General features: G+C 57.8%; 1 protein-coding gene across 2 annotated transcripts in view; it reads right to left on the bottom strand.

Annotated features, from left to right (window-relative positions):
- The window catches only part of RNF213 (ring finger protein 213), a 105,081-nt gene extending 84,149 nt beyond the window's left edge, over positions 1 to 20,932 (bottom strand). Inside the window, exons 1-4 of one of the 2 annotated variants that reach the window (XM_042917029.1) lie at positions 20,874 to 20,932; positions 18,952 to 19,093; positions 12,910 to 13,094; positions 8,697 to 8,840 (exon numbers count right to left, since the gene is read on the bottom strand). In XM_042917029.1, coding sequence (XP_042772963.1) covers positions 8,697 to 8,840; positions 12,910 to 13,094; positions 18,952 to 19,048 — 426 coding nt within the window. In that variant the 5' untranslated portion in view covers positions 19,049 to 19,093; positions 20,874 to 20,932. The remainder of the gene's footprint in view (positions 1 to 8,696; positions 8,841 to 12,909; positions 13,095 to 18,951; positions 19,094 to 20,873) is intronic. The other variant, XM_042917030.1, reaches the window with a different exon arrangement.
- Between the last annotated feature and the right edge of the window lie 6,251 nt (positions 20,933 to 27,183).

Genomic DNA, 27,183 nt, shown 5'->3' with positions numbered 1-27,183 from the left:
CAAGCATTCAAAGCTTCGCCCGACCAAACTCCCCTTGTACCTGTTAAATCTGCCCCTTCTTCATCTTGGAAAGACTGAAACAGAGACGCATATGGACGGGGGTGGTGGGCAGAGCTGAGGGGCAGGGGGCCAGGCAGTGCTGGCCACGCACGTCATTCTGCCAAGTCACAGCTGAGAAGCTCACCCAGAATTCCTTCCGATGGGACATCATCCCTGGAAGTGTGGTCTGTTTTTGTTTTTTGGTTTTTTTTAGGTTTGTTTATTTATTTTGAGGGAGAGAGAGCAGGAGTGGGAGAGGGGCAGAGAGAGAGAGAGAGAGAGAGGGAATCCCAAGCAGGTTCCGCACTGTCAGCAAGGAGCCCGACTTGGGGCTCGAACTCACGAACTGTGAGATCATGACCTGAGCGGAAACCAAGAGTCGGACTTTCAAGGGACTGAGCCCCCCAGGCGCCCCTAAAGGGTGGTCTTTGAACGTTACAAAGCGTGGGCCTCCACGAATCGCACTCCTACGTCGCATGTGTTTCGTACATGACGCTGAGAGAGAGAGAAAAAGACGGGACAGAAAACAGGAGCGTCAAGAGCCGCGTCCTGCCCGGAGATGCTTGCTCAGCAGCCGGAGACCCTAACCTCGCCATCAGAAATGGCTCGCGGGGAGCAGCCGTGGCAGGACCCTCCGCGGACCCGGCGGGAGGGGGGGGGCTCGGTGCCCTACCTCGCTGAGGGGCACAGCTCTGGAGCAAATGAACACTGGTCGGTTCACTAAGTGCCAGTGGCCCGTAAATCCCCTGAAACCCGCTGTGGACCCGGGACTCCCCACCCGCCCATACGCCCTGGAAGAGTCCCCGTTGACAGTGAGGGAAGGTGGGGTTTGTTTGCACATGGGGTGGGGCGGCCTCGTCCTGGGTCAGGGCCTGGGTTTTCTCCACGAATCCTAACCTCCTGCAGGTGCACCTACAGCCAGCAGGACACATGGGGCCTCCCTGGAGCGAGATTTCCTGGCCTGACCACAGACCCCCAACTACCGTCGTGGGGCAAGAAAGAGGCTTTAGAGAGGTCACTGAAGGCGATGACTTCTCCAGCGTCCCAGGGCCCACGGAGCACTCGAAAGCTTGCTAATGTGAGGACGGTGACCGGGCAGGTGCGGGGGACCCGGGAGGACTCTGCATCTCCAAGGAGCCGCTGCGGGGCGGGGGGGCTGCTGGGGGGCAGCAGACCAGCTCTGCTCTGACCGGGCCCTGGCCGCAGCATCGCCACTAGGCCTCCCGAGGGTTCGAACCCCGGCCGGGCCGAGAACCACTGATTCGGCAGAAGGCGGCCTGCACAGACATGTGGCCCACGGCCCTCTGAGAATCTTCTCCGACTCAGCTCGAGGCTTGCTTCAGCCGAGCTGCACACTGACTGATCGAGGAACCTGGAAAGAACCCTGTGCCAGGCACAAGGAACGAGACAGCAGGACGCATTCCTCCCCCACGAAGCCAGTGGGTTAGTAAGAGCGACAGACTACTGACCGTTTGAGCCTGTGGAAAACGCCAAAGACAGAGGCGCTCGAGGGCCTGGGATCTCAGAGGGGGTCCCTAGCCCGGAAGGCTTCCTGGAGGAGACGGTGCGGGCTGAGTCAGAGGGACACAAAGCCCACCAAGATGGCTTCGTCCGTCCCACAAAGAGTCCCCGGGCCCATACCGTCTGCGAGTGGCCAGAAACCTCTCACCCAGAATCAAAGTCGAAGCGTGGTCGGGGGACCTCTGCTCACTGCCTGCCTGCCTCATCCTGGGCTTGCCCCGCTCTGGCCTCCGGTACGAATCCTGTTTTTTTCTTCTCTGTAGCTTATGATGCTTTGACAGTTTAGGGGCCTTGCCAGTCCTGGCGACCACCCCTCCCAGGGCCAGCTCATTCCCAGAGGGGGCAGAAGACTCCCTCCCGTAGGCAAACTAATCAACCCAGAGCCCACACCCCGACTTACCTCCCTCAGCCACTACTCCTCGGCCCTAAATCACCCCAGGGCCGGGTTCCCAAGGACTAGACACCCCTACAGCCCAGAGTTCACCAGGACTATTCGGACTAGCCAATCCTAGACTTGCTCGAACGTGCCTTCCCTATCATTATTCCACCTCCTGACCACCCAGGAGCTTCCCTGCCCGGCAAGGCCCCTCCTCTTGTGACTCAGCATCTCCATCAGTTAAATAAATCCCAGCACAGACTGGACCTGACGCCTCCTTGCTGGGCCCTCCTGCAGATACCTCCCTCCTCCAGTGCCGTGCCCCACGTCCCTGACACCCTCTGTAGGAAAGCGAGCCCTCCCAGACCGTGGCCTCCGGTCACTAGACGCCCATTCATTTTCTCCCACTCCAGAATGTAAGCCTCTGTTTGTCCACGGCCACACCTGCAGTGTCTAGAATTCCCGGCCCACTGCAGGTGCCCGAACATTTCTGTTTCATTAAACACATTCCTCGGGAAGCCTCCTGCGTTTCTCTGCAGCCGGCCAGTGTCTCTCCCGCATGGGACCCTCGGGACCCCACACCCCTCAGCCCGGAGCCGGGGTCCGCTCGGATCCTACAGTGGGTTTTGACTTTTCTGATTTGCAACGTGTCTTTCCCCCCCCCTTTACCTTGTTTGCTCCTTTTCATATTCTTATTTTATTGTGCTTTTTATGAGCTGCTCCAAATCCTTCTAGAACAAGATGTATACTTTGTACAGGTGACTTCTGGTTCTCTTAACAGACATCTGAGGGCTGGGTGTGTACCAGGCAGCTGTCCATGGCTCCACAGTTGGGGGACCAGCACACCAGAGACAACACGGCTCAGGCTAAAATCTAAACCGCTCCCTTGCCAGAAATCAAAGTTTTATCCGTCTGTGTTCCTAGTTGTCGTGGCCTGTGGTTTTGCATGTTCTGGATACGGATGTTTGCCTCAAGGCAAAACTAAAGACCGTACCAGTCAGGAACATGTACACTTTAACACTCCCCGGACTGGGAACACACAGACAGCGGACCGAAGTCGAGGGCACGGGTCACGACCTCTGGGTGTGGGGAGTGGGCTGGGGGCAGCGGGGAGGAGACCCCGACAGTTCTGATTTCCATGCTTAAGTGGATGGTGGGGGTGAGCGTTCACCTTGTGAGCCCTGCGTCTGCGTCATAAATGTCCTCTGTTGTAGGATTAACATTTAATGAAAACATTTTTTGAAGTTTTCTGACCAGTAAGGGATGCTAAGAAGCCTTCCGGGGCCTGGAATGTTCTGTCTCTGGATGCGGAGGGCGTCGCCAGGCTGCACGAGGGCACCTCGATTCAAAAACTATACCACGCCAGCCCTTAGTGCACACACAAAGGCTACTCCCACTCCTGCCCAAAGAGAATTAACTAGAAAAAAAATTAGTTTGCTGATTCTTGGAGGTTTTTTTTTTTTTCTTTTTATCAAAACGCATCTCTGATGTTACAACCCACACCCATTTATTTCTCCAACAAACAAACCACAAACCTCCCAGACACACAGCACAGAGGGGGGCAGGGTCTGCGGGGACACCGGCCCCTGTCCACTCACCCAAATGCTGGATCAGGGTTACAAGGGGTGGGGGTTTGCTGCTGGGGACCCTGGAGAGGCACCACGGCGGGGTGTGGGGGTGACCGGTGGGGGCACTGCAGCGGGGACCCGGGATGAGCCCCACTAATCGGATAGAAGGCTGAGATGTTGGGAGTCCAGCCCCAGCCTGGGCTGATTCGGGGAGGGATTAGGAATTCAGACTGACGACAGCGTCCCCTTTCCCCGCTGGCCTCACACTTCCTTCTCGGAAGCCGGCCCTGCCAGGGCTGTTTTCTGCAGGAGCCCGTCCCGCCGTCTCCTGCCAGCTCCAGCAGGGTGAGGACGCAGACCTTCTAAACTGAGGCATACGTGCCAGTGGGCAGGGAGGGGGGGCGCCTCTACAAGAGGAGGACAGGGTCTAGGACGGGGACCAGAAAGGTCAGGCTGAACCAAAGCCCAACCCACCCCCAGCCAATGGTGCCGTGGGGACAAAGCACCAGCCTCTCAACTACAAGCTGGCCGACTGCCAAAGGGACCTTCTCAGGGACCACCGAGGGGGACACAGAGGTGTCGGGCGACGGGCACGGGTGGCACGACCTCTCCCCGCAGGAACCACGGGCCGCCTGGATTTGCTGAGGAAGTCTGACTGGATCTGTTCTGAACCCACGGGGACACGATCGAACCATCCCTCCCCCTCAAGCTGCCTGGTGCCTCCTGAGGGGCCACGACGGGGATGCGGCGGGTGGGTGGGGGCCGCCTCAGTTCCCACACAGCTCACCACACACACCGGGCTGGCCAGGTGACCCCGTGTGGGTTACTCAGCCATGGTGTGCCTCAGTTTCCCCATCTGTAAAACGCAGGGGACAGGCACCCCTACATCACAGGGTCACTGTGAGGCCCGGATGGGACAAAGCAGGTCAAGAATCGCAGAGAGGTGGCCAGCACATGCAAGGTCCCCCCCAGTGCTGCAGTGACCGTGGCTCTTTCCCACACACAGCAGAGGCTGGGGGCCACCATGACGACCGTGTGTGTGGCCAGCTGCCTTCTCCCACTCCTCCTCCTCCTCTGGGAAATAGTCCCTGAATCTCCCCGTTCTCAGCCATCGGGCGCAAGTAGGAATCGCCTCGACTCAGCTCCCGGGGCCAACCCATCACCCTGGCCACTGCGATGGGCGCTTAACCCAACTGGAGCCGGTGAGGTTTGATGAAAGTCTCCCCTGGGATGGAGACACTTCCTCCTGCTTCTGTAGAGGCCACTAAAGGAGGCGTCCTCTCTCCCCTGCACACTGTATCGAAGGTGGATAACTGTGGATAACTGTGGAAATAGTAGAAAGGTCTAGAGTGCTAGCGGCAGCTGCTGAGACGCTAAGGAGGAAACTGACATCAGGAAGGCGACACCTGAACCTGGAGAGGAACACCAAGGTGCCTGGATCAAGCCTTGCCTGCAGACCGACCTGAGGGTTTCCCAGTTATGTTAGTGACAAATTTCTCTTATCGTGGTAATTCACCCGAGCTGCGTGTCCAGTTATCTGCCACCAAAAGATTTCTAATAGTTAAAACAATCAAACGTTGAATTTGGTTGTTTCTGTCTCACAAAAGCCTAAAGTCAGTCCAGGTGATCAATGTTCTAGCAGCCTTTGTCCCGTAAGCGGTCAGGCTCTCCTACGTACACTCAGGCCACAGAATCCTCAGGGCTCCAGACTGCTGCGCTGTGGCACGGGACAGGAGGACCCCACTGTGGCAGGCGGCCAACCCTCCAGGCATCATAGAAGGTGGCAGGAGACATCTGACCTTCTATGGGAAGGGTCCCCAGGGCACCCGAATCAGGCCTGCCTTCTAGAAGGAGGGGTGCTGTCAGCAAGGAAGTATTAGAAAAGAAACCACAAGCCTAAAATGGGAGTCGCTCATGCTAAGTTCCCCATCAGCAAACCAACACTTCATACCCAACCTGATTGCAGCTTTTTTTAAAGTAGGCTGTATGCCCGACGTGGAACTCGAACTCAAGATGCAGAGGTTGAGTCGCATGCTCAAACCGATGGAGCCAGCCAGGCGCCCGCTAACGCAGTTTTAGCCTCCAGGAAGGTAACCTTTAACCAGCCACTCAACCTGGAATCACGTGGTCAGCCCTAGCGACGTGATCTGCCCAGCGGCCCCTTCTGTTCCCAGTACGAGGGCAGCCGTGCCTCAAAACAACTCGCTCTTCACTAATAATTTCCTTTTCCACCCCGTTTCTGCCTTTGGAACACCTTCCACGTTTCTACCCGTTTCTGCCTTTGGAAAACCTTCCACGTTTCTACCCGTTTCTGCCTTGGGAAAACCTTCCACGTTTCTACCCCTCCCTGCCTTTAAAAACCTTCCTCTCTGTACCGCCCTTTGGAGCTCCTTCCTGTTGGATGGGAAGCTGCCTGATTCATGAGTCACTGGACAAAGACCATTTGATCTTTACACTTAGGCAGCTGAAGTCCTGAAGCTTAACATATTTCATAAGGAAGCGTGGCCACAGCGAAGGCAGGTGGTCCTGCGGAGCCGGAAGGGCCTGGAGGGCACAGCTGTGGGGGAGGGGGGCGAGGGCGGGCAGGGTGACCCCCAGGGTAACAGCCCACCGCGTGGACCCGACCACCTCCCGCCCTTCGAGCAACCTGCAGGATCTTCCCAGCCCAGGGACAGCAGCCACTAGCCCAGCTCGGACAGCAGTGTTGCAGCCCCCGCCCTGTACCCTCCTCAGGCTGAGCATCTTCCCGGGCCCAGATCGCCTGCTCCTCTCCCATAAACTGCCTTTTAAGTCCTTCACCTGCCGGTTCTTCGCTGCTGTCCTCTTATTTCCTGGAAGTCGGTCAGGTGCCCCAGCGGTCGACCCTTCATCAGAGGCCACAGAGCTTTCTGGCCGTTGGCTTTTACATTTAATAGATGAATGGTCTTCTCTGACTCAGAATCTATGAACGTTTTTACTGCCGTATTAGCATCTGTGGGTTTTTTTAACGAGGCTGAGAAACATTTGTATAATTTTACTAGTAGTTAACCTATATTTTCTAGAACTTTTAGGGTGTTGTTTTCCATTAAAACACGGAGTTGCTCTGATATATTGTTTTCTGGAGGGGAGGTGGGCACAGGGAGGGAGAGAGAGAATCTCAAGCAGGCTCCGTGCTCAGCTGGACTCGGGGCTCAATCTCACAACCGTGAGATCATGACCTGAGCCGAAATCAAGAGTCCAATCAGTGCCCAACCGACTGAGCCACCCAGGCGCCCCGACTGGTATATATTTTAATGTGTAATATGACCGGGGGATCTTGTTTCCAAACAGCCCATGGTTCAAGCACACCTACCGTAACTCTCTGACTTATCATGGTGCTCTGATCACGTGCTGAGGTGTTACACACACACACACACACACACACACACACACGTGTGTCCGTCTTCGGTGACGGGTCTCAGCCACTCCATTAGACGGTTTTATAGCTTGAGAGACATTAGGTCAAATCTCCCATTATTGTTCTCTTTCTCTATATTCTTTATAGATCTTCTCACCGATTTATACTCCAGATGGACTGAAAAACACTAGTTTTGCACGTTAATTGGTTAATGCAGTGGAGAGATCGGAGGACATCTTTATGATCTTAAAACTATTGCTTTCCCTCTCAAGGAAATGTTATTTTGCGGGTTTTCCTGATTTTGTGGCTATCACAAGTGAGCTCTCCATCTGCTGTTATTTTCCGTCTAGGCAACTCTCCAGGCCCTGTATCGATGTCACTGTATTTAAAGATTTTATATTTTTTTTAAGTTAATTTATTTTTGAGAGAGAGAGAGAGAGAGAATCCCAAACAGGCTCTGTGTTCTCAGTGTGGAATCCGACTCGGGGCTCAATCTCGAGCCGAAATCAAGAGTCAGATGCTTAACCGACTGAGCCACCCGGCCTCCCCTAAAGATTTTATTTTTTAAGTCATCGCTACTCCCAATGTGGGGCTCGAACTCACAACCCCAAGATCAAGAGTTGGGTACTCTATATCGACTGAGCCAGCCAGGCGCCCCTTGAAGTCACTGTCTTTGGAAAGTGTTTCAGCAGTTACTTCACAGACCTAAACCTTCCAGGCAAAGACCACGCCTGCTTTGCAAGCCTTCCACCAACATCTGATACCTAGTATCTACTGGGCAATAAAGTTTCGTTAAATTCATCAATGACACCGGGGAGCAAATTTTGCCACCTGCAAATATGCCTCTTTGGCATATTGATTATACTTTAAGCTGGTTATTTTTAAGAAGCTGGAGTCGGGAGAAGCCGTGAAAACCGAGGAGAAATGACCCTTTTGTGAGAGCTATTTCCACGTAAAAGGAAAGTTCGAGTAAGGGTGTCTCTCTCATCACCAGGAACAGGGGAGTGACTCAATTCCCTAGAAACTCGTCAGTGGAGAAGGCTGGCTTTAAATCTGCACAACACCCTCAACTTATTCACTGATGAACTCCCACAACTGACCCTCCCACCCCAACATCTCCTGTGGAGGGAGACCACCACCCACCCCCACCCCCGGCCCGGGCCCTCCCGCTCTTTCCCATGAAAAGAATCTCGTATGGCTTACGGAGGTTTCGCCAGGTGAGTGTCCCCGACGTGCAAGCAGATAGTTTCACAAGAAATAAGACGGCGGGCGGAAGAACTCGAGGGTGTGGGGGGCACACGATGAAGCTAAAACTTAAATGTCCGCAAAACGTCCTCAGCCACAAGAGCCAAAACCGAAAGGTATCGCTATTGCATAGACCTACTGCATAGACGCAACGATATTCCGAGTTTGGCTCCAGACTCCCAGGATAAATCAAGTATCTCCATAAAGCAAGCCGGACAGATTTTTCTGGTTTCCCAGTGCCTGAAACATTTATACGCACGCTACGCCGGCTTCTAAGTGTGCAACGGCATCATGTCCAAAAAGTCAATGCGTGTGCATTCGTTTTAAAATACTCTATTGCTGAAGAATGCTAACCATCACCTGAGCCTCAGCGAGTCATCATAATCACTGATCACAGGTCACTGTAACAATCAGAATAACGGCAAGGTCTGAACCCGTTTGAGAATCACCAAAACGTGACACAGAGACACCGAGCGAACAAACGCTATGGAAACAAGGACGCCGACGGGCCTGCACGGCACAGGGTCGCCACAAACCCAGCATTTGTAAGAAACACGAAGCATGCCTGTACCTGCTCGGGGTCTGCAGAGAACGTGTCAGCGACCCCACGCAGGGTAGCGTCCTCTTTTCTTCTTTTGCTGGGAGGGTGATTAACAGCCTCCCGCTCATCGGATGTGCTGCCGGCCGCATCTACACAAACCTCTGAGGCAACTCCCTGTTGAGACACGACCCCCTTCAGACAGGGCAGGAAGACCACAGGCTCGGGCCTAGGCGGGGCCGCCCTCTGGTGAGGGCCGAGCCCGCCAGCTGGCACTGACCAGAGAGCGCCCGTCTCCCCTCCCCCCAGCCTCCTCCTTCTCCCCAGGAAGACAGCAACGCCCCGAGGGGCTCACGATGTGCCCCAGGCCACCAAGCAGGCAGGGCCGTGCTGCGTGCTGCTGCTCCAGAGGAGGAAGAGTCTGTGAGGTGCGGGGCCTGGCCTCAGCCCTGCCCAGGGCACAGGGGGCCTGGGGCTGCCGGGCACCACATGCAGGAGGAGGGACAAGGGAACAAGGCCAGGAGCTTCTGGGCCAAGAGCTTCCGGACCAAGAGCTGGGGAAGGCAGGGGATCCGTGTGGAAAAGCAGGGCTATTTCCGCAAGGGGTACCTGGAACGGGACCCACAGGGGAGACGGATCGGAGCACGCAGATGGCCCCTGGGGACCAAAGCCCAATTCGGGCAGCTCCAAAAGTCCAGGAGGCCTCCATGACCTCACAGCAGGAAGCTGTGGGAGGGAGGCACCTTCAACCCAACTCGGCCTGGCTCTAAGAACACCCCTCCTCCTCCCCCCTCCGCCTCCCCCCTCCCTCTCCCTCCTCCTCCTCCTCCTCGCCAGGGGAAGCTACCCCAGGGAGAGAACCACCCAACCACCTCTAGGAATGAAGGGAGAACCAGCAAACGCACCCAGTTGGTCCGCAACGAAGGGCCACCAAAGGAAAGGCCAGGCTGAGACGGTCACCCCAGCCGACAGGTGTGGTGGGAGCCCCACACCGTCCCCATTAACCACAACACCCCCCCACCCCGCACACCCACCCCGTGGCGGCTGCGTGAAGGACTCGCTCCCTCCGTGGCTGGGCTGAGGCCGGCCAGGGGGCTCCTGTCCAGCTGGGGGCTTGTCCCTTGGTCTCCTGGCAGAGTCCCCCCCCCCCCCCCCCGTTAGCACACCCCGGCTGCACACACAGGCCTGTCCTCCACCGCACGCACGCCGCTTCCCGACCGTGGGGTTACGTAGGGTCGCCACAGGGCGGGTACGAGCACGAAGCCTGGTGAGCGAATCACCAGACAACCCCGCCAGCGTCTGCCTGCTCGCTTCACCCTGGCTTCCCTTCGCGGGTGGGAACTGGCGCATTTAGGCTTTTTTAATCCCCTCCTGCAATAATACCATACAGAGCTTTACGCTGAGGTGAAGGTCACGTAGCATGCAGTGAACCATTTTCAAGTGCACCATCCAGTGGCTTTTAGTGCTTGAGGTGCGAGCACCCCACTATCTCGTCCTGGGCATTTTCACCTCCCCCGAAAGGAACCTCACGCTCTCCGAGCGGTGCCTCCCCCCCTCCCCTCCGCAGAGCCCCCCACCCCCCAGCAGGGAGCTCCTACACTCACCCGCAGGTGGTCCAGGAACAGCCTTACACATCCCAGGTGCCTTCAGGGCACCCCAGAGGTCAAGACAGACCTGATTCCAGGGGGCGCCTGGGTGGCCCAGTCGGTTAAGCGTCCGACTTTGGCTCGGGTCATGATCTCACGGTTCGTGGGTTCGAGCCCCGCGTCGGGCTTTGTGCCGACAGCTTGGAGCCTGGAGCCTGCTTCTGATTCTGTGTCTCCCTCTCTCTGACCCTCCCCCATTCATGCTCTGTCTCTGTCTCAAAAATAAATAAACGTTAAAAAAAATTAAAAACAAAAACAAAAACAAGACAGACCTGATTCCTCGGGAACCCCCTCCCTCTGTCAGGACACAGGCCCCCACCATCGGACACCCCACGTGGGGATGCCATCAGGCACCCTATGCGGGGACCGGGTAGGTCAAGGCTGAGTTCCAATCCCGCAAACAAAGCTGTCTCCGGGGCGAAGGCACCACCGTTACTGAGACCTTCCAAAGGTCCAATCAAGCTTATTCTTACACTTTTGCTCAATTTTTGTTGGTGTTTCTCTGGAGGGACAGGCCCACGGGAGTCCCCTTCTCCGCCATTCTTGCTGGTACCAATCTTTTTATTGGGTTAGTTAGTTATCTAATCTGATTGCGAGAGTTTCCCCACATCTTTAATCTTCCGGAAAGTAGCAGTTGGGAGGCCGCGGTCCATTCCGCCGTAAGGACGATACAATTGGCCTCCCATGGTGGGATATTCAGGCGGATGCCGGGATTTGGGCCATTCGAGACTCGGGCTGTGATCAAACCCTATCCTGACCCTTCAGGTGGCTTTCTGGGGTTCTTTCCTTATGCTGAAGTCAGAGAAGAAGAGGAGGTCGAAGGACCCTGTGTTGCTGGGTGGTCCCACCCCGTTACCTCAGGTGCAGGGAGAACTCTGTCCCATCTCTGCGAACGCCCACTTTAAATCAATTCTTGACTTTGATAAGTTCTTTTCATTCTCAGCGTTGGAGTTCAGAGGCCGGACGTTCATGTATTTAGTATCTTATCAGTTCTGGACTAGAATCTCTTGTTGGCCCACTCCTTTCTCTTGGGTTGTTTACTGTTTTCTTCTTCATTTCTGAGAGCTTTTGACATATTGAGGCAACTCATCCTTTGCTAAAAATATTTTTATGTAAATACAAATATTCTCTATGTTTTCCTAGATTGTTTGTCCTTTGTGCTTACCACATCCTATGAGGTTTTTAGTTCTTTTAAGACCTTTCTGGAGTCAAAGATACCCATCTTTGGTTTGTACACTTGTCTCTTGCTTTCATTACTGGAAAACCTTTCCCTCTTCAGAGATCAGATCACTGTTTATGTATCTCTTCCCCGACTGCTCTCATCAGTACTAGGTTCTGACTCAGAGCTGCCTCTTCTGGCACAGAGATCACCCCCCTGAATTCAGTTTTGCTGACTATGGCTTTTGTACCACGTTTTTGTTTGATTTAGTACAGTAAGTCCCACTCAGGACTTTTCTTTTTCACAGTATTCTTGGTTATTCTCGCCCATTTTTGTTCCCAAAACAGCCTTAAGCTCACTCTGTTCAAAAAGAAAACCCAGGGGCGCCCGGGTGGCTCAGTCGGTTGAACGTCCGACTTCGGCTCAGGTCACGATCTTGTGGTTTGTGAGTTCGAGCCCCACGTCGGGCTCTGTGCTGACGGCTCGGAGCCTGGAGCCTGCTTCAGAGGCTATGTCTTTCTCTCTCTGCCCCTCCCCTGCTCACACTTTCTCTCAAACATAAATTTAAAAATTAAAAGAAAAACAAAACAGTCCTTCTGGACTCGGCACCGTTTTCATTCACAGAGCTGCACGTGCGCTCCTCGGTGCCGAACCTCCAACGTCCCACATCCTACTCCGGACCACGACTTGCCAAAGGGAAGGACACACGCTGTCACACACACACACATCACATGATACACACCAGCCACACACACACACACACACACACACCCTCAACACACACCCACACTGCCGCCCTGGCCCGACCACTACGAGGAATGACCGAGGAACAGGCAGGAGCCCAGCCCCCACCCAGACACAGAAAGACAGCCCCCCCTCTCAGCGGCCGGCAGGAATCCCCGGGCCCGCGGGGTCTGGACTCCAACACGGGGAGCTCTCTCCCATCACTCTCCCTGAACCTGTCGCAAGACACTCTTGGGGCCTGACCCCTGCAGGGGAGACGGAAGGACACCCGGCAGCAGCCCCCACCTGTGCGGGGAGGAGTGTCCTTCCTGAGTGCCCGCCTGTCCCCGTGGCTCTGAGACACCTCCAAACCCGCACCATCACCGGGAAGAGGCCCCGGGAGGAGCCGGACAGCCCCACGGCAGGGGCTCAGGCACCCAGACCCCGTCTCCGCTGGGAGACACAGCGGCCCAGTCTGGTGGGAGGAGAAGGCAGGTGGCGACCCCGGAGGGGTCGTGCAGCCGACCAGGCCCAGAGGAGGGCGGCCACCAGCGGGCCGGGCGGGGAGGACCCTGTGGGGGCCGCCGCACAACAGTATGGTAAGGACAGGGGCCCTCGCTCGGCCACCGAGGCAGCCACAGCAGCGAGCAGCTTCCAGGCCAGGCGGGTGGGAAGCGGCCCTCCCACGCCCACCCTACCGGGGACGGGGCACACTCACTCTTGGCACGGTCCCGGAGACGTCGGAAGGGGGCTCGTCTAGATTTTCCTGCTGCAGGTGATTTGAGCCCGGGGACAAGAAAGGGCCGCCGTCCTCTCTCAGCTCCTGTCCGTATTCCGTTTCTCCCTCTGGGGCCGTTTCTCCCTCTCGGGCTGGCGTCGCCTGGAGGCTGCCGTTCTTGGGATCTACAAAGGGACACACGCACGGGTCAAATCTCGGGGGAAAGCAAGGGAAGTCACGGAGGGAAACTCGGAATCCTCCCTGGACACTGTGGACACATCATCCCTCTCCCCCATCGTACGCTTTCCCTGGGCACCTTTTCTGCTCTCGGTGGGCACGAGGGACCCAGGACCCCAGCCCCAGCCCCAGCCCCAGCCCCAAGGAAGCAGCGACGCAGTCTGAGCACCCAGCTTTTCCAGATGTCAGCACGGGCCACCCTGGTCCTCATGTTTCTAAGTCAGAATGTGCCACTCCCCCACCCCCTTCTCAGGGGCAGGTGCCCCATTCCCAGCCCCGCTCCCAGCCGGACCGAGGGTCTCCCAACACACCTCCCCTTCTGGTTCTGTGTCCCCCCTCTCTTTCTGCCCCCCCCCCCCACTCGCAGTCTGTCTCTCTCTCTCTCTCAGAAATAAACATTAAAAAATTTTTTTTAAAAAAGGGGCTTCAAGATGTTACCCCCTCCTTCACTCCGACGGTCTTGCACACCGGCACCTGTTATCTCTACCGTCACGATAAAGAGGAAAGTAGCCGGATTCAGTAAGGGGACACCTTAACTGGCACTTGGTGGGGCCAACCTGTGATGTGCTCACAGCCACCATGCGGGGCATGTGCTTTTCCTAGCTGGATGCAAAAAATGGAAGCACAGAGCTGGGCCCCCCCACCCCCCCACCGCAGGTGGCAAATGGGAATGCAGGGTTTGAACCCCACAGAAGCTGGGACAGGCCCTGGGGCCAGGGTCCTCGCCTGCAGGACATTTTAGCTCAATGAGACCAAATTCCCATCCCCCACCCACCCCTGCAGCCTGCTTGCATGCTGGGCAGCATGGCCTCCCCCCCACCCCGCGGGGCCCCTGGCGCCCCTGCAAAAGGCAAGCCTGCCGGTAAGAAAACCTTCTAGAATCCAGAGAGCTAAGTGGGCCTGAACTCCCCTTCAGATCCCCACAGCGGGTCAATGGCTGATTAGCACATGAACAGGGGGAAGAAAGCAAGGGCCTGGCGGGCGGGCAGCCCCCAATCACTGCCACAACAAAATGTTGCACAAAATCAGCTCATCCTGAATCAATCACCCACGCTGGCTCCTAGCGAGTGCCCCAGAAACAGGTCTGGGGGTGCAGCGCGCGCAACCCTGGGCCGGCCAGCCGCTAGCCCGGGACCCCCAGCAACCCCGGCCCCTGCCTCAGCCTGAAAACAGTGGCTGCAGCGGCTTCCTTGCCCCGAAGGCTAAAGCAGGTAAGGCACGAGGTTCGGGGCGGGGAGGGGGGATCGGGGGCCGAGGGTTCCCATTCGCGGATTAGTATTTGCAGTTTGGGAAGATGAGAATTGCTCTGGAGGTGGACGGCGGTGAAGTCTACACAACAGTGTGAACCCAGCCACCGTAACAGTAAACACCATCCAAATGGTAACTTTTCTGTTACACGTTTTACCACAGCTGACAAAAAGAAAAACCCAGTGCACCGAACAACACAACCCTCCAGGTCCTCCTCGCCTCCACCGCCTGCTAAGTCGGGTGTCCTGAGCACGGCCCCCAGCCTGTGCGGGCGGCCCCGGAAGGAAGTGCCCACACCGGCGGACCCACAGGCACAAACAGGCAGATGGTTCCCATCCCTGACGGGCGACCCCCTCCACTGCCACCCCGACACCCCCGGGCCACCCCACCCGTGCCCCGTCTGCCTCCCGAGCCCCCTCGGCGGCCCCCAGCCCTCCCCCAGACACCTTCAGGGTCTTAGGCATCTCGTCTTCTTTCCATTATAAAAACATCAAGGAAACTTGGAAATAGCAAAAATTAAAAAGTAAACAGGTTGCCCAGAACTTCATCCCCTGACAGTAACCTTCTGGCCCTTAAGGAAGAAGTCCCACCTGGGTCCCCTGGGACACCTGGCCCACCCCGTCCCCCACCCCCGCCCTCCTCCCCACCCTCGGACTGGCCCAACATTACCCCTGGCAAAAGTGGCCACCCTCTGCCCACGATGGGCTGGGACTCTCTCCCCATCCATACTTCTGCATGTGCCCCCAGGACCCAGGTGTTCAGTGATGTGGGGAACAAAGGCAAAAGAAATGTAGACAAAATTAAATTTCCCTATAATCTGCGGCCCGTTGACAAATATTTGAGACCACCCAGGTCTGACCTTCCTCCAGGAACCCCCAACTGTCTTAATGTTAAAGTTCTGCTACAGGGAAAAACCGCCTTAGCTTGACAACAGCCAGGCCTCCAGGATCCAGAGACTTCTTTAACATATGAAAGTCCCTTTGGGAACTTCCTTTGTCTCTACTCCTCCGACGTTAAGTATATAATCAATGGCTCTGCACTACCCCAATGCAGCTCTTTCTGCCCAGGGGGTCCTGTCCCTGTGCCTCAATAAAACCACCTTTTTTATACCAAAAAAGGTCTCGAGAATTCTTTCTTGATGGTTTGCTCTCGAACCCCATAGCAAATTATATCATCAGCACCTCTGAACAGCCACACCAGCCTCTCCAGGCTGCGATCGGGCTCCCGAGGGACCGGCCCTGTCCGCAGCCCCCGGGTCCCCCAGCCCCAGGTCTGGAGTGCCCCGAGCTCAAGGCCTGGGCAGGCTGGAGGGTCCATGAGCGGCTGAATGGAGAAGATGTCCCTCCGGAGCTCCAGCCAAGCCCTCTGCATCTTGGTTTCAGTTTGTTTTCCTGTAAATAGAGAGGCATAGCCAGGGTGTGAGGGAGTAAGAGAGGCCGGAAGCAGGAAGCAGGAAGCAGGAAGCGATGTGCTTGGGGCGGGTGGGAGGGTGTTGCTCCTCAGACCCCAGGCCCTTGGGGACCTGGCGGGCAGAGTCCCATCCTCCTGTGTGTCCCTCCTGAGTGACGAGGGCCCGGCCCCGCTCCCGCCAGCAGCAGGGAGGGCCACCCATGTGACCCGGCACCACCCACGGTTCACAGACCGGCCAGCGGAACCGCCAGCAGGTGCCAGCATTTCGGGGGCTGGGGGCTTTGCACTGCTCTCCCTGCCGGCCGGGATGGGCAGGGCCCTGCCTGGTGACCACAGGCGGACTTCTCGGCATTCTGTAAAAAGGCTGCACGCCCAGGTTCTCACCCAGAACTTCCGTTTCCCCTGCTCTGTTGGCAGGCACGTCGGATGCCCTGGGCAGCACTCCGAGAGCCCCTCACGCAAAACGAGAGGCGGGCAGAGGTACGGTGGGCTTCCGCGGAGACCCCGAGAGGCGCAAAGCGCGTTTTCCCTAAGCGGTGGGTCTCCAGGAGGCACCTGTGACTCCTCTTTGCCTGTCCATCAGAGAATCCCCCTGCTTTACCGGTTCAGTAACTCATTTGAAGCCTGAGGCGCACACTCAACCCCTGCCACACCCTGACCCCTGACCCCTGGCCCCCACTACAGGCCAGTGCCTGTAGATAGGATGGGAAAAGATAGAAGAAAAGAGGCAAAGAGGAAAAGGTTAGGACCCAAGGCCCCTGGGTGGAGAAAAACACATATTTTAGAGCCATGCTGGGAGCATCGGGACTACAGCAAACCCCCTCAGGCGTCCTCTTACGAATGTGACAGACACCCACCTACTCCCCCTCAGGGTCCCCTTAGGAATTTGACAAAAGACTCGACCTCAAAGTAGACCATAAAATGTACTTCCTACAAGAACGGATACCGGATACCGTAGGCCACCCCTCACACAACGGAAAGGAGCCAATCAGGAAGGGACACCCCCTAGAGCTATCCGGCCAAGGGGGGATGAACCTGAGAAGGACCCAGGGGGAAGGGAAGCGGGACGACCAGGACCTTAAACACAAAGACCCTTCCCGGCCCGTGGTTAGCGGGCATTCTCTTCCCAATGTTGCCTCTCAATGAGGAGAGCTCTCCTACTATTTTTACCCTAATAAGCTGTGCATTTTGGGTCCACCTCTCCACTCTTCTAAGCGGAAAGAAAAGGAACCCCGGGCACTGAGAAAACGAACACCAGCAGGGCCCTGGGCTGCACGTCTGCCCAGCCTGGCTGGGCAGGCACAACGGAGCAGACACAGGGGCCCCCCGCCCACCACCTGCCCTCCAAGACCACGGCTCCCTCCCAGGGCACGACCTCCGGAGCCGCCAGGCCGGGATCCAAATCCGGGACCCCCTCCCACCCCGTCTCTGCTAGTTGCTAGCCGCGGGACTGTAGGCAAGATACTTGACCTCCCTCGGCTTCACTCTTGGCGTCTGTAAGATGGGAATTTATGATAGCTGTGCCCTCAACACTTGGCACGGCGCCAGGCTCCCTGAATTTAACCAAAAGCTCTGATTTTGGTTTTTGGGTTTGTTTAATCTCTGGGGTCCCAAAGACCCCCCCGACACACACACACACAAGGTCTCCCATCCAGGCGCGTGTACTAACGGCCAGGGATGGGGAGCCCTGGCAGGTGGGAAATTCCAGCCGGACACCAGGAGCTCAGCTATGCTGGCCGTTCCACACCCGGACAGCCAGGGATCAATAACGAGAGAGGACATCGAGCCCCGAGCCCGCCTGCATGAGTCAAGCCCCGTGGGATCCACAGGCAAAGACAGACCCCTGGGGCCAGACCTCCTCCCTCCGGGGGCTGCAGCACAAGAAAATCAAACAGAAATTGACAGCAATGGCAGCAGCCTCTTTGACCCTCTTACGGTCCAATAAAAGCATCTGTGACGTGAGCACTTTGTACCAAGGCTGTTGTTTCAGGGAAGAATCGCCTCACCCCTAACACACAGCGCACTTTGGCAGGTTACCAAAGGTCGGAGAGCAAGAAGGTTGGTATTGACAGCATTTACGGACACACACACACACACACCCTCGTATTTAGAAAACACACAAGGCTGGTGTGCCTGGCTGGTTCTGTCGGTACAGCACCCAGACTCTTAATCTTGGGGTTGTAAGTTCAAGCCCCACGCTGGGTGCAGAGATCACCTAAATAAATAAAATTTTTTTTAAAAAAAGAAAGAAAACACACGTGGTCTTCTAGAGAACTTTCTTTGATTGGCCCCCAAAGCATTAATTCAGCACCTATTGTGTGCAAGGGACTTGGAGAAAAGCAGCTAACAAGAGAACAAAGGTCCCCTCCGAAGCCGCCGGCTGTCGTGGTCCAAATGCTAGGAGGGCAAGCAGCCTGATGAAGAAAGGGTAATTCGGCTGTGGGGGAGGCGGAGGGGCCGTTTTTCCCTGGGCGGCCAGAGTGGGCCTCCAGGTAGGAGGAGACAGAGGGACAGAGGAGCAAAGACTGAAGGGAGGTGAGGGGGTCATGGTGCTGCCCTCGGAGAACAGGTATGTTCCAAGAGGAGGGAACAGAGAGTGCAAAAGTCCTGTGGTCCCAGAATGCCTAACAAGGGAAGGAAGTCAGTCGGAAGTCCCGGACGCCAAGAGAGTTGAGGACCAACCTGAGCCAGGGGTGAGTGAGGGCCACCAGACACGGTTCCCCTTTCATGCACCGACCTGCCACCCCTCCCCGGGAAGGAGACTGCCAGTCCAGGCTGCGGGGACCCCTCACCCCACCCCAGCACCTGGGACACCGCTTCCACAGCATCCCCTGAAATCCGGTACGACCCCTCAGCCCAGCCCCCCTCAGCTCAGCCCCCGACGCTTCCCATTCACGAGGGGGCGGAGAACCCTCGAGTTCTCCTCTCCAAGAAACGAAATTGAAAGTTTTAAGAGCAACAGAAGCTTCCAGCAAAGGAGCAGATGAAACTGCTCTTTTCACAACTGTGCTTCTTCCGGTAAGAGTTCTTTGGCCACAGAAGACCCCCTGCTGCCCGCCTGAGCTGCCTGCCGGCGCAGTTTCCATTTCAGCAGGGGGACGCGGGAAGGAGCCGGGGCCCAGCCCACCGCCCCTGCTTGGCCCTTACCTGCCACGGGGGCTGCAGGGAGCAGCCTCTGTCCACACTCGCTGCAGAACTTGGGGGCATCCTCTTTGGAGACATGCCCGCACGAAAGACACTCCATTCCTCCCGGGACGGGTCTTCTCCAGGCCGGCAAGCTCAGGCAGGTCTGGAAGGAAAAGGAAGGGTCCCAAGGCAGCTGACTATATATTGAGCCACCCGTCATGTGACCAGCCCTGCTTCGGTTTCATTTTCAGGGAAAGGGAAATTAAAGCACCCAGAAGTTCCTCGGCTCAATCAGCTCAATCGAAACCCATCCCTAGCACCTCCCCTGCCTGATTCCCCACTAAGCCCTCCCCACTCCCTCCCCCACTCCCTCCAGCCCTGAGGGTCTCACCCCCTCCCCCGCCATTGGCGCGGCACTCCATTCCCTTTCTACTGCCCCAGCCAGGCTCACCCCTCCTGGGCTCTCCATCACTCAGTGAGTCGAGAACTGTGCGCCCCCCCACCCCGACCCCGGGCTGAGATGAGGCTGGGACTACTGAGAACTGGGTGTGGGCAGAGGGGGGATGGTTCCAGGCAGAGACACAGCACGTGCAAAACCCAGAAATAAGAGTCTGAGGATGCCCACGGTGTGCTCGGGACCAGGGGCTCGGGGACAAAAGCACCTGACTCACAGGTGACATGAGAGTTAGGTGAGGCAAACGGCACTGAAGAAACGCCAGCCGACACCGGCTGAGTCAGAACCCACCAAGCGACCAGCCTGCACGGGCAGCCCCGGGCTGACCCGGGTAGCCGTCAGGATTCCTAACAACAGGCAGGTGGGCAGGCTGTGTCCTCCGGGCCCTGACCGTGCTGCCCGCCCCTGCCTCCCCCAGACTTGGCCTGCTCTCCACTCCCTAGTGAGCTCTCCGGGGGAAGGCAGGGCTAGACCCGTGTGAGGCAGGTTCACAGCCGGGCCCAGCCTGCCACAGCCGGGCCCTGCCCCCCACCTGGCCCCTGACCCCCACATGGCCCGGAAGCGACCACCCTCCTGGTCTGGGCTCTCACTCCAAGACTTTCAGTGACTCCCCATGGCGCTGGCCTCTACCCCAGAGTCATCCTCCTCGGCCAGGCTCTGCCTCCCCACAGGCCAGGAATGTCACAGTAGGGCACTGAAACCCACCCTGAAGGGTCCTATTGTTTCCCGCCGGCACCAAGGGCCTAAGGGCAGAAATGAGAACCCAGGCCCCGGACGCTACTCCATCCTAGAGCTTCCCGACGTTTCCCTTCCTCTTCCCCAACTTCAGAACTGCGCCAAACTCAAAGCCCATCCCCCGCAACCGCCTCTAAACAAAGCCTGGCGGCGGGGTTTGGGGGGCAGGGGCGGCGCGGGTAGGGGGTGGGGGTGGGGAGGTGGGGGCGGGTCAGGGGCATCGGGGGTAGGGGGTAGGGGCGGGGGCGTGGGGGTAGGAGCAGGGCAGGAGCAGGGCAGGGGCGGCTGGCCTCCCCATCTCTGCGCTCCCTCCTCCTCTGGCCTCCCCGCGGCCGCCTGGCGACCCTGGAGGCCGTCACGGCCGAGGTGCCCATCCTGGCCCGGGGACCCTGGCGGCGGGCAGTCCTAGAAACCCGGGAGGACGCTGCGCTCTGAGCCTCGCGGTTACGGGGACGGGGACGCCGTTCTCCTAAAAGTGACTGTGGAGACACGTAGGGACACCCTTTGGTAACAACACCGCTCCGTGGCGGCCACCGGAGAAAGCCAAGGATTCCGCTCCGGGGGAGGCGCGGCTCGGGGGCGGAGTCCGCACCCCGGAGCCGGAGGCGAAACCGAAACCGGGCGCCGCAGGAAGAGGCAGCCCGGAGGCGACGGCGCGCAGCACGCAGGCGCCGCGACCCAGACCCACGGCCCCGCGCCCCGCATCCCCGCACCTCGTCGGCCCCGCGCCCCGCATCCCCGCGCCCGCTCGCACCTACAGCGCCCCCGCGCCCAGGCCACCGCCGCCGGGTCCCGTTCTGACGTCCGGGCCCCCCCCCCCGCGTCCGCCCGCCAGAGGGAGCGGCCGGAATGCCCCCTCCTATGGCGCCCCCCAGTGGACCCGGCGCCCGGCCAAGGGGAAGGCGCCGCCTGCCGCTGCACGCGGGGCGGGGCTCGCCGAGCCCCGGGTGTAGCCCCGCAGGGGTCCGCACCCGGGTCTCCCCGAGCAGCCTCCAGCCCCGGCGCACAGCACCCTGGACAGTGCCCACCTCCCCGTGGAGCCAGCGGCGGTCCCCGGAGGGGCACAGAGGACGCCAGGCGGGTCACTCGGTGCAAGGGGCATCGGGGCCTTGGGCCGATTAAGTGACCACAGATGGCAGTAGAGACTTCGCAGCCGGCGCCCAGCCCTTCGATGGTCACTGATAACCGAGAGGGCACCCCAACCTGCGTCTGCACGCCAACGCCTCCAACCCTGTTTCCTCCTCTGTGAGTTCGGAGTCTGGCACCCTAGAGCTGTTGGAGAATCTCTTACTGACGGTAATAATACAGTAAACGCTGGCGTTCCAGGAGTAGCACTGATTCCTCACTGTCCCCTCCCCGGAACCTGTGCCGCTACAATCTCCGCTTAGGCTGATTATCAAATTCAAAAGGCCCGGGTTCCCGCCCTGCCCGGGTCTCCAGCCCTCTCCTCCCCACACTCTCCAGTCACACCGTCCTTCCTCTCGACTGGGACCACAAGCTCAGGTCTTGGGGTCCCCCTCCTGCGATGCGCCCCCTTCCCCCCTTGCAGGGCTGGCTTCTGCACTGGATCCCAGCGTCACCGTCCGAGCTCAGGCAGTGCTTAGGGGGTGCTCGGCACAGGTTGCCGAAGACGGTCTCACGTGTGCTGGAAGCTACCAACCCCGACTCCCTATCAGCCACCCCCCGCTGTCTAGTCAGTTCATCTGGATCTGGGCAGGATCCAGGCCGTGTCCAGTGCTGTGGCCTTGGACCTTGTGCTGACCTTGTACGGGGTGCAGAAGAGAGAGAGCTTGTCCTGAAAGAAAGGGGCTCCAGCCAGGGGTGCCAGGCTGGGCAGGCTGGATGCGGGGCGGGGGGGAGGGGGGTGCACAAACCCTGTAGTGGGAGGGTGGCTGACTGCACCGAGGAGGCGAGGGGGCTCGGTCAGAATCCGGGGAAGACTCCTGGTGCCCAAAGACGCTCCGTGCTGGGACTCCTCTGGCGAGCGAAGGGAGAGCCCAGCCCTACCCTGTTAGATTTGGGGCCATGCAAGCAGACCAAAACCCAGACCCTCTTCCAGGCCAGTAACAAGCCAGCCCCGCTGGCCAGTGGCACCCTTCCTGAGGGGCAGTGATGGCTCACGGGCCCCACCGGCATGTGCACCAGAACCTTGAGCCTGCCCACAGTACCAGGGAGTCGTTGAAGGGCCCACACTGCGGGCACTGCCGGCAGCCTGGCAGGGTCAGGATGCCCGTCCTGGACAAGTCAAACAGCTGAGGAGACACATCTGACCGGGTCATTGTCAATGGGCCAGCAATCCGTTCTCAGATCTAGGAGGTGGGCCCCCTGAGGGCCAGAGCCATGGCTCGGACTAGGATTGGGTCCGGGGAGGTGTCAGGGGCCGGACCCACACCACTTCAGTGACCTCCCTGGGGGGCTAGCCTGAGGGTGCATGTTAGGGTGCAGGACTAGTTTAGGGTTTGGGTTCAGGGAGCGGCCGATGGTGTGTCCCAGGCTTAGATTTTGCTGTGACTCTCTACTAAGATGTTCGTACGTGGCATGGTCGGCCCGGACACCCTGTTCGGACACGTGCGGATACAAGCCACCAGGGTTCCAAAGAAAGTAGGGGCTTTGGACACTCCTGCCTCTAGGTGCTGAGAAGCTGACAGCAAGTGTCCCTGTCAACAGGATACCTGCACCATAGGGACAGTGAGCCCCCCAAAGAACCAAGTCCAAACCCACAGGGAACACCAAATAAAGACAGAGCAAAGAAGGCATGGAAAAGCCAGGTGTTAGGAGCCCAGCTGATGCCCACAGAAAAGACCCCTGACCTTCCCTAGTCTGTACTGATGTAACAAACACAGACGTTAAAATACGCACACGATAAAATATAGTATAACATAACGTGTAAATGTAGTATGACCTAATACCATTAAAATTCAAACAGAAAACAACAAAATACAAGCCAGGAACAGAGACTGACGGTCGGGCGCAGGAGCAGGGTGGGATCCTGGGATGAAGGAGGGAGGGGGTGAGGAAAGGTGTCAGCTTTGTCCTTAAACACAGGGTGAGGTAGACCCCGCAGGCTCGACTCTCCTCTTGGCCCAGCGTTCACAAAGAGCCTGACTCCTCCCCGTGGGAGATCTGCTGCGGGAAAGCCTGTCTGGTCCTTATGCCCGCGGTCAGCTGCATGACCTCAGCCGAGGACCCCGTTGACTTGGCCACGTGGTCTACCTGGCCAAACCCGGCTTAGATCTTCCAGATCCCGTGGACGTTGGATCATTTGAAATGTCTTTGGTCTTGATATTGCAACCACCAGAGTTTGTGGCATGGATTCAGTCGGACCCAAACACCCTTTGTCGGCCAGTCTTGTTTCTCCCCTGCGTGGATGGATAGTCGTGGGCTCACCGGCAGGAAGGATGTTCTCCTGCTACAGGGCAGCCAGCAGGGGGCGGGCGGCAAACTTTGCAGGGAGAGTAAGTGCGGGAAGCGGCAGGGAGGGGCCGAGAAGAGGGGGCCTTATGAGGAGAAGCGGTTCTGCCACTGCCCACGGTCCTGCCTGTGGCCCTGGTCCGGATCGGAGCCTCCAGCCATCTGAAAGCACAGCTTGTGTGAGCAGGCAGGGCTGAACAAAACGCTCTCACTTTTCCCAGGGCTGTGCAAATGAAAACCGTGCCAAGCGAGGGGCCCTGTAGTTCCCGGCTTTGTGTCTGACAACCGGCCTGCCTTCAGATCGCATCTTCAGCTCCGGTTTTCCCCGTGGAAAGACAACACGTCTATCTGAGTGACAGACCCGGTCGTTAAGCTGCTCGTTAACAGGCTCTGGGGTGCAGGTTGGTCGGGTGGGGTTCGGCTGCTGGGAGCCAGTTTTCTGGGCCTTGATATTCTTGACTAAGGATCGTGCTCTTGACCCCATGCAGTAAAAGCTACCTGGTGTCAGAAGGCCCCCAGGTTAAAACAGCGGGGGCCAGAAACATCCTCCATTCTGAGCCCCAGACGTGGGCTGCAGGCCCTGAACAGACAAGAAGAGTGGCCCTCAGGGAAAGGCGATGGTTCCCTGTTTGTTTAGGGGGCAGGGGCCACAGAATTGAGAAGAATGCGACCGAGTGACTTGGTAGCTCCTGGACAGCATTCTCCTCGCATGTGTCCCCATCCCCTCGAAGGACGCCAGCCATCAGATTTAGGGCCACCCTAACCCAGTATGACCTCATCTCAACACACCTGATTATGTCCTCAGAGACCCTGTTTCCAAATAAGGTCACAGTCACAGGCATCTAGGGTCGAGAATTAACTCTTTTCAGGGGACACAATTCAACCTATTACAGGAACCAGCTCCGTGGGCTTTGCCCAAACTCCTCTGAAAGGGTGCAGCCATCTGGCACAGCCAAAGGTTCCTGTGGTTTGGATAATAAACGTGGGTCCTTCCACAGGATTAAAATTATTTTAGGGGCGCCTGGGTGGCTCAGTCGGTTGGGCATCCGACTTCAGCTCAAGTCATGATCTCATGGTTCAGGGGTTCGAGCCCCGCGTTGGGCTCTGTGCTGACAGCTCGGAGCCTGGAGCCTGCTTTGGATTCTGTGTCTCCCTCTCTCTCTGCCCCTCCCTTGCTGTCTCTGTCTTTCTCTCTCAAAAATAAGCATTAAACAAAAATAAAAATTTTTTTTTATCTTAAAGCTGGAGGGAGGGGGACAGGTTCTCTGCCAGCATCAGTAGCTGAATTTACAAAGGATAGTTAGATCTACACAGAGAGATTTAATTTTTATTTTTTAAATTTTATTATTTTTTAACATTTTTGAGAGAGAGAGACACAGAGCACGAGCAGGGGAGGGGCAGGGAGAGGGGGAGACACAGAATCAGAAGCAGGCTCCAGGCTCTGAGCTGTCAGCACAGAGCCCGACGCGGGGCTCGAACTCAGGAACCAGGAATGCTGAGATCATGACCTGAGTTGAAGTCGGACGCTAAGCCGACTGAGCCCCCAAGGCGCCCCAGAAGAGATTTTATACGGATAATCACATTTCGGTCAGAAAAAGGCTTGGTGTCCGCCCAGGGAAGCCCAGCTCCGGGCAGACTTTCTAGTGGAGAGGGAGTTCCTGCCCCACTAACGGGGACACCCACCGCTCCCCATGTTAGCAAGCAGAGCACCCTGACCCACGGGGAGGCTTCGCTGGGGGTGGGGCCTGCAGGGACTTGGCCACTGAGCCTGGCGGCCCTGGGGACCCTGTTCCACAGTGGCATCAGACCACAGAGGAGGCCTGAGGCAGCAGACACAGGGGACCCACCCTGACTCACTTCCCCCGGGGGCGGGAGCCTGGGCCCACACGCTTCCCTCCCGCCCTCCCCTCCGCCCTCCCCCCCCCCCCCCCCATCCAGAGTCCTGCGGAAAACCGTCTCCTGTGCCTCCTGTCCGGGACTGCCCCTCAGACGTGCTTATCAAGGAAGGTGTTCGGTTTGTGGCAGGGAGGGGAGAACAGGACACGAAATAACACCAGGAGGTCCGGTCCTGAGCAGCAGCGGCTACTCGCATGCGTGACGCACGCCAGGCCTTCACCCTGCTCTTCAATTAAATCCCTGCAGCGGTCCTGTGGGGGGCGTGGAAATGACGTCTCGGAGACTTCAGACAATTTTCCCCAACGTCACGCGGCGAGAAATCGGGACCTGGCCTCAGAACAGCTCTCTGCAAGCCGGCCACGCCACGCCGCCTCCTCCGTTGCCACTGTTTTGGTTTCTTCCAACGACCTCCGGGGGCGGAGGCAAACACACGAGTTCTGAGCTCATGGGCCTCCTGACCGCCTTGGACGCGGACGTCTCAAACCTGGGTTCTCCGACACGGCAGCCACACGACACACGGGGCACAAAGCTCAAAGCGTGGCTCGTCTGAACGGGGATGTGCCGTGAGCGTACAATCCGCGTTGGGCCTCGAGGATCTCGTACGAGAAAACTCACGTCAAGAGTCTCGTCGGTGAGTTGCGTGTAGATCACAGGTGGAAAGGGTAGCATTTCGGATGATAATACGTTAATTTCACCCGTTACCTTTTGCTCGTTCGGCAGGGCCGCTGGCAGTGTTAAAACGGCACGCGTGGCTCACGTCTGTGGCACAGTTTGTGCTTCCCTCGACGGTGGGGTCCTACGTCACCGTTCGCTGCGTCTCCAGGGCTCCGAGCTGCTGTGACAGGCGGGCGGCACCGGTGGGCGTGTGCTCCACAGGTGACCCGCTCTCTGCCATTCTCAGGCTGTGGCTTCCCGGGGCACCCATGGCTGGGTGGCACGGAGGGGACCCCCAGCCAGCCAGGAAGCGGGGGGGAGACTTGTAGGAGCCAGCACTGAAGATCTCGCTGCTCGGTCAGGGCGGCTGTAACAAAGCAGCATGGCCCAGGCGGAGCCCCCCCAGGTCCAGGATCCGGGGGCCAGCGGGCCTGCTTCCTTCCGAGGCGGAGGCGGAATGCGTTCCCTGCGGCAAGCTGACCGTCTGTGCTGTTCCTCCGCTTATAGAAGCATCACCCGACTTCTGCCGGCTGCTTCTTCCTGGGGGCGTGTCCGCACCCAAGCTCATTTCCTAAGCACTGAGCGAAAAGGTTAGGGCCCATCCTGATCCAGTATGGACTCGTCTCAGCTCATTACACCTGTTAACGATCCTCTTTCCCAATAAAGTCGCGTGCTTGGGGCACCGGGAGTCGCATGCTGCCAATCCACGTACGACACCCACCACTGCCTAACGGCCACGGTGTTGGGTGGCGCCGTGACCTTGTCAGCCTGCTGAAGGCAGCATTCCAGCCAGTGCTGTCGTGGACACAGTCCCATGGGCCCCGGGGCGTAGGCCAAGGCCCCGAGGGGGCTTACCTGCTGGCGAGGGATGGTGGGGCCCAGCCCCGCATCTTCCGGCACCAAATTCCCAACTCTTTCCATGCAGTTGACCAGACCAGTCCTTTCTCTTTAATTTAACATAAGCTCTAATTAGAAATCAATTATAAACTTAATAAGCTCGTAAATAAGTTATGAATTTTAAACTCAGTAAATTTGTAACTTCATTGTTACATACTATATTGATACAAAATTAAAATACCATCCTTTAACTTAAGTTTTTCGAT

This window comes from Panthera leo, chromosome E1, assembly GCF_018350215.1.
Source record: "Panthera leo isolate Ple1 chromosome E1, P.leo_Ple1_pat1.1, whole genome shotgun sequence".
Classification (NCBI taxonomy): domain Eukaryota; kingdom Metazoa; phylum Chordata; class Mammalia; order Carnivora; family Felidae; genus Panthera; species Panthera leo.
This window is presented reverse-complemented; position numbering and strand designations above follow the sequence as displayed.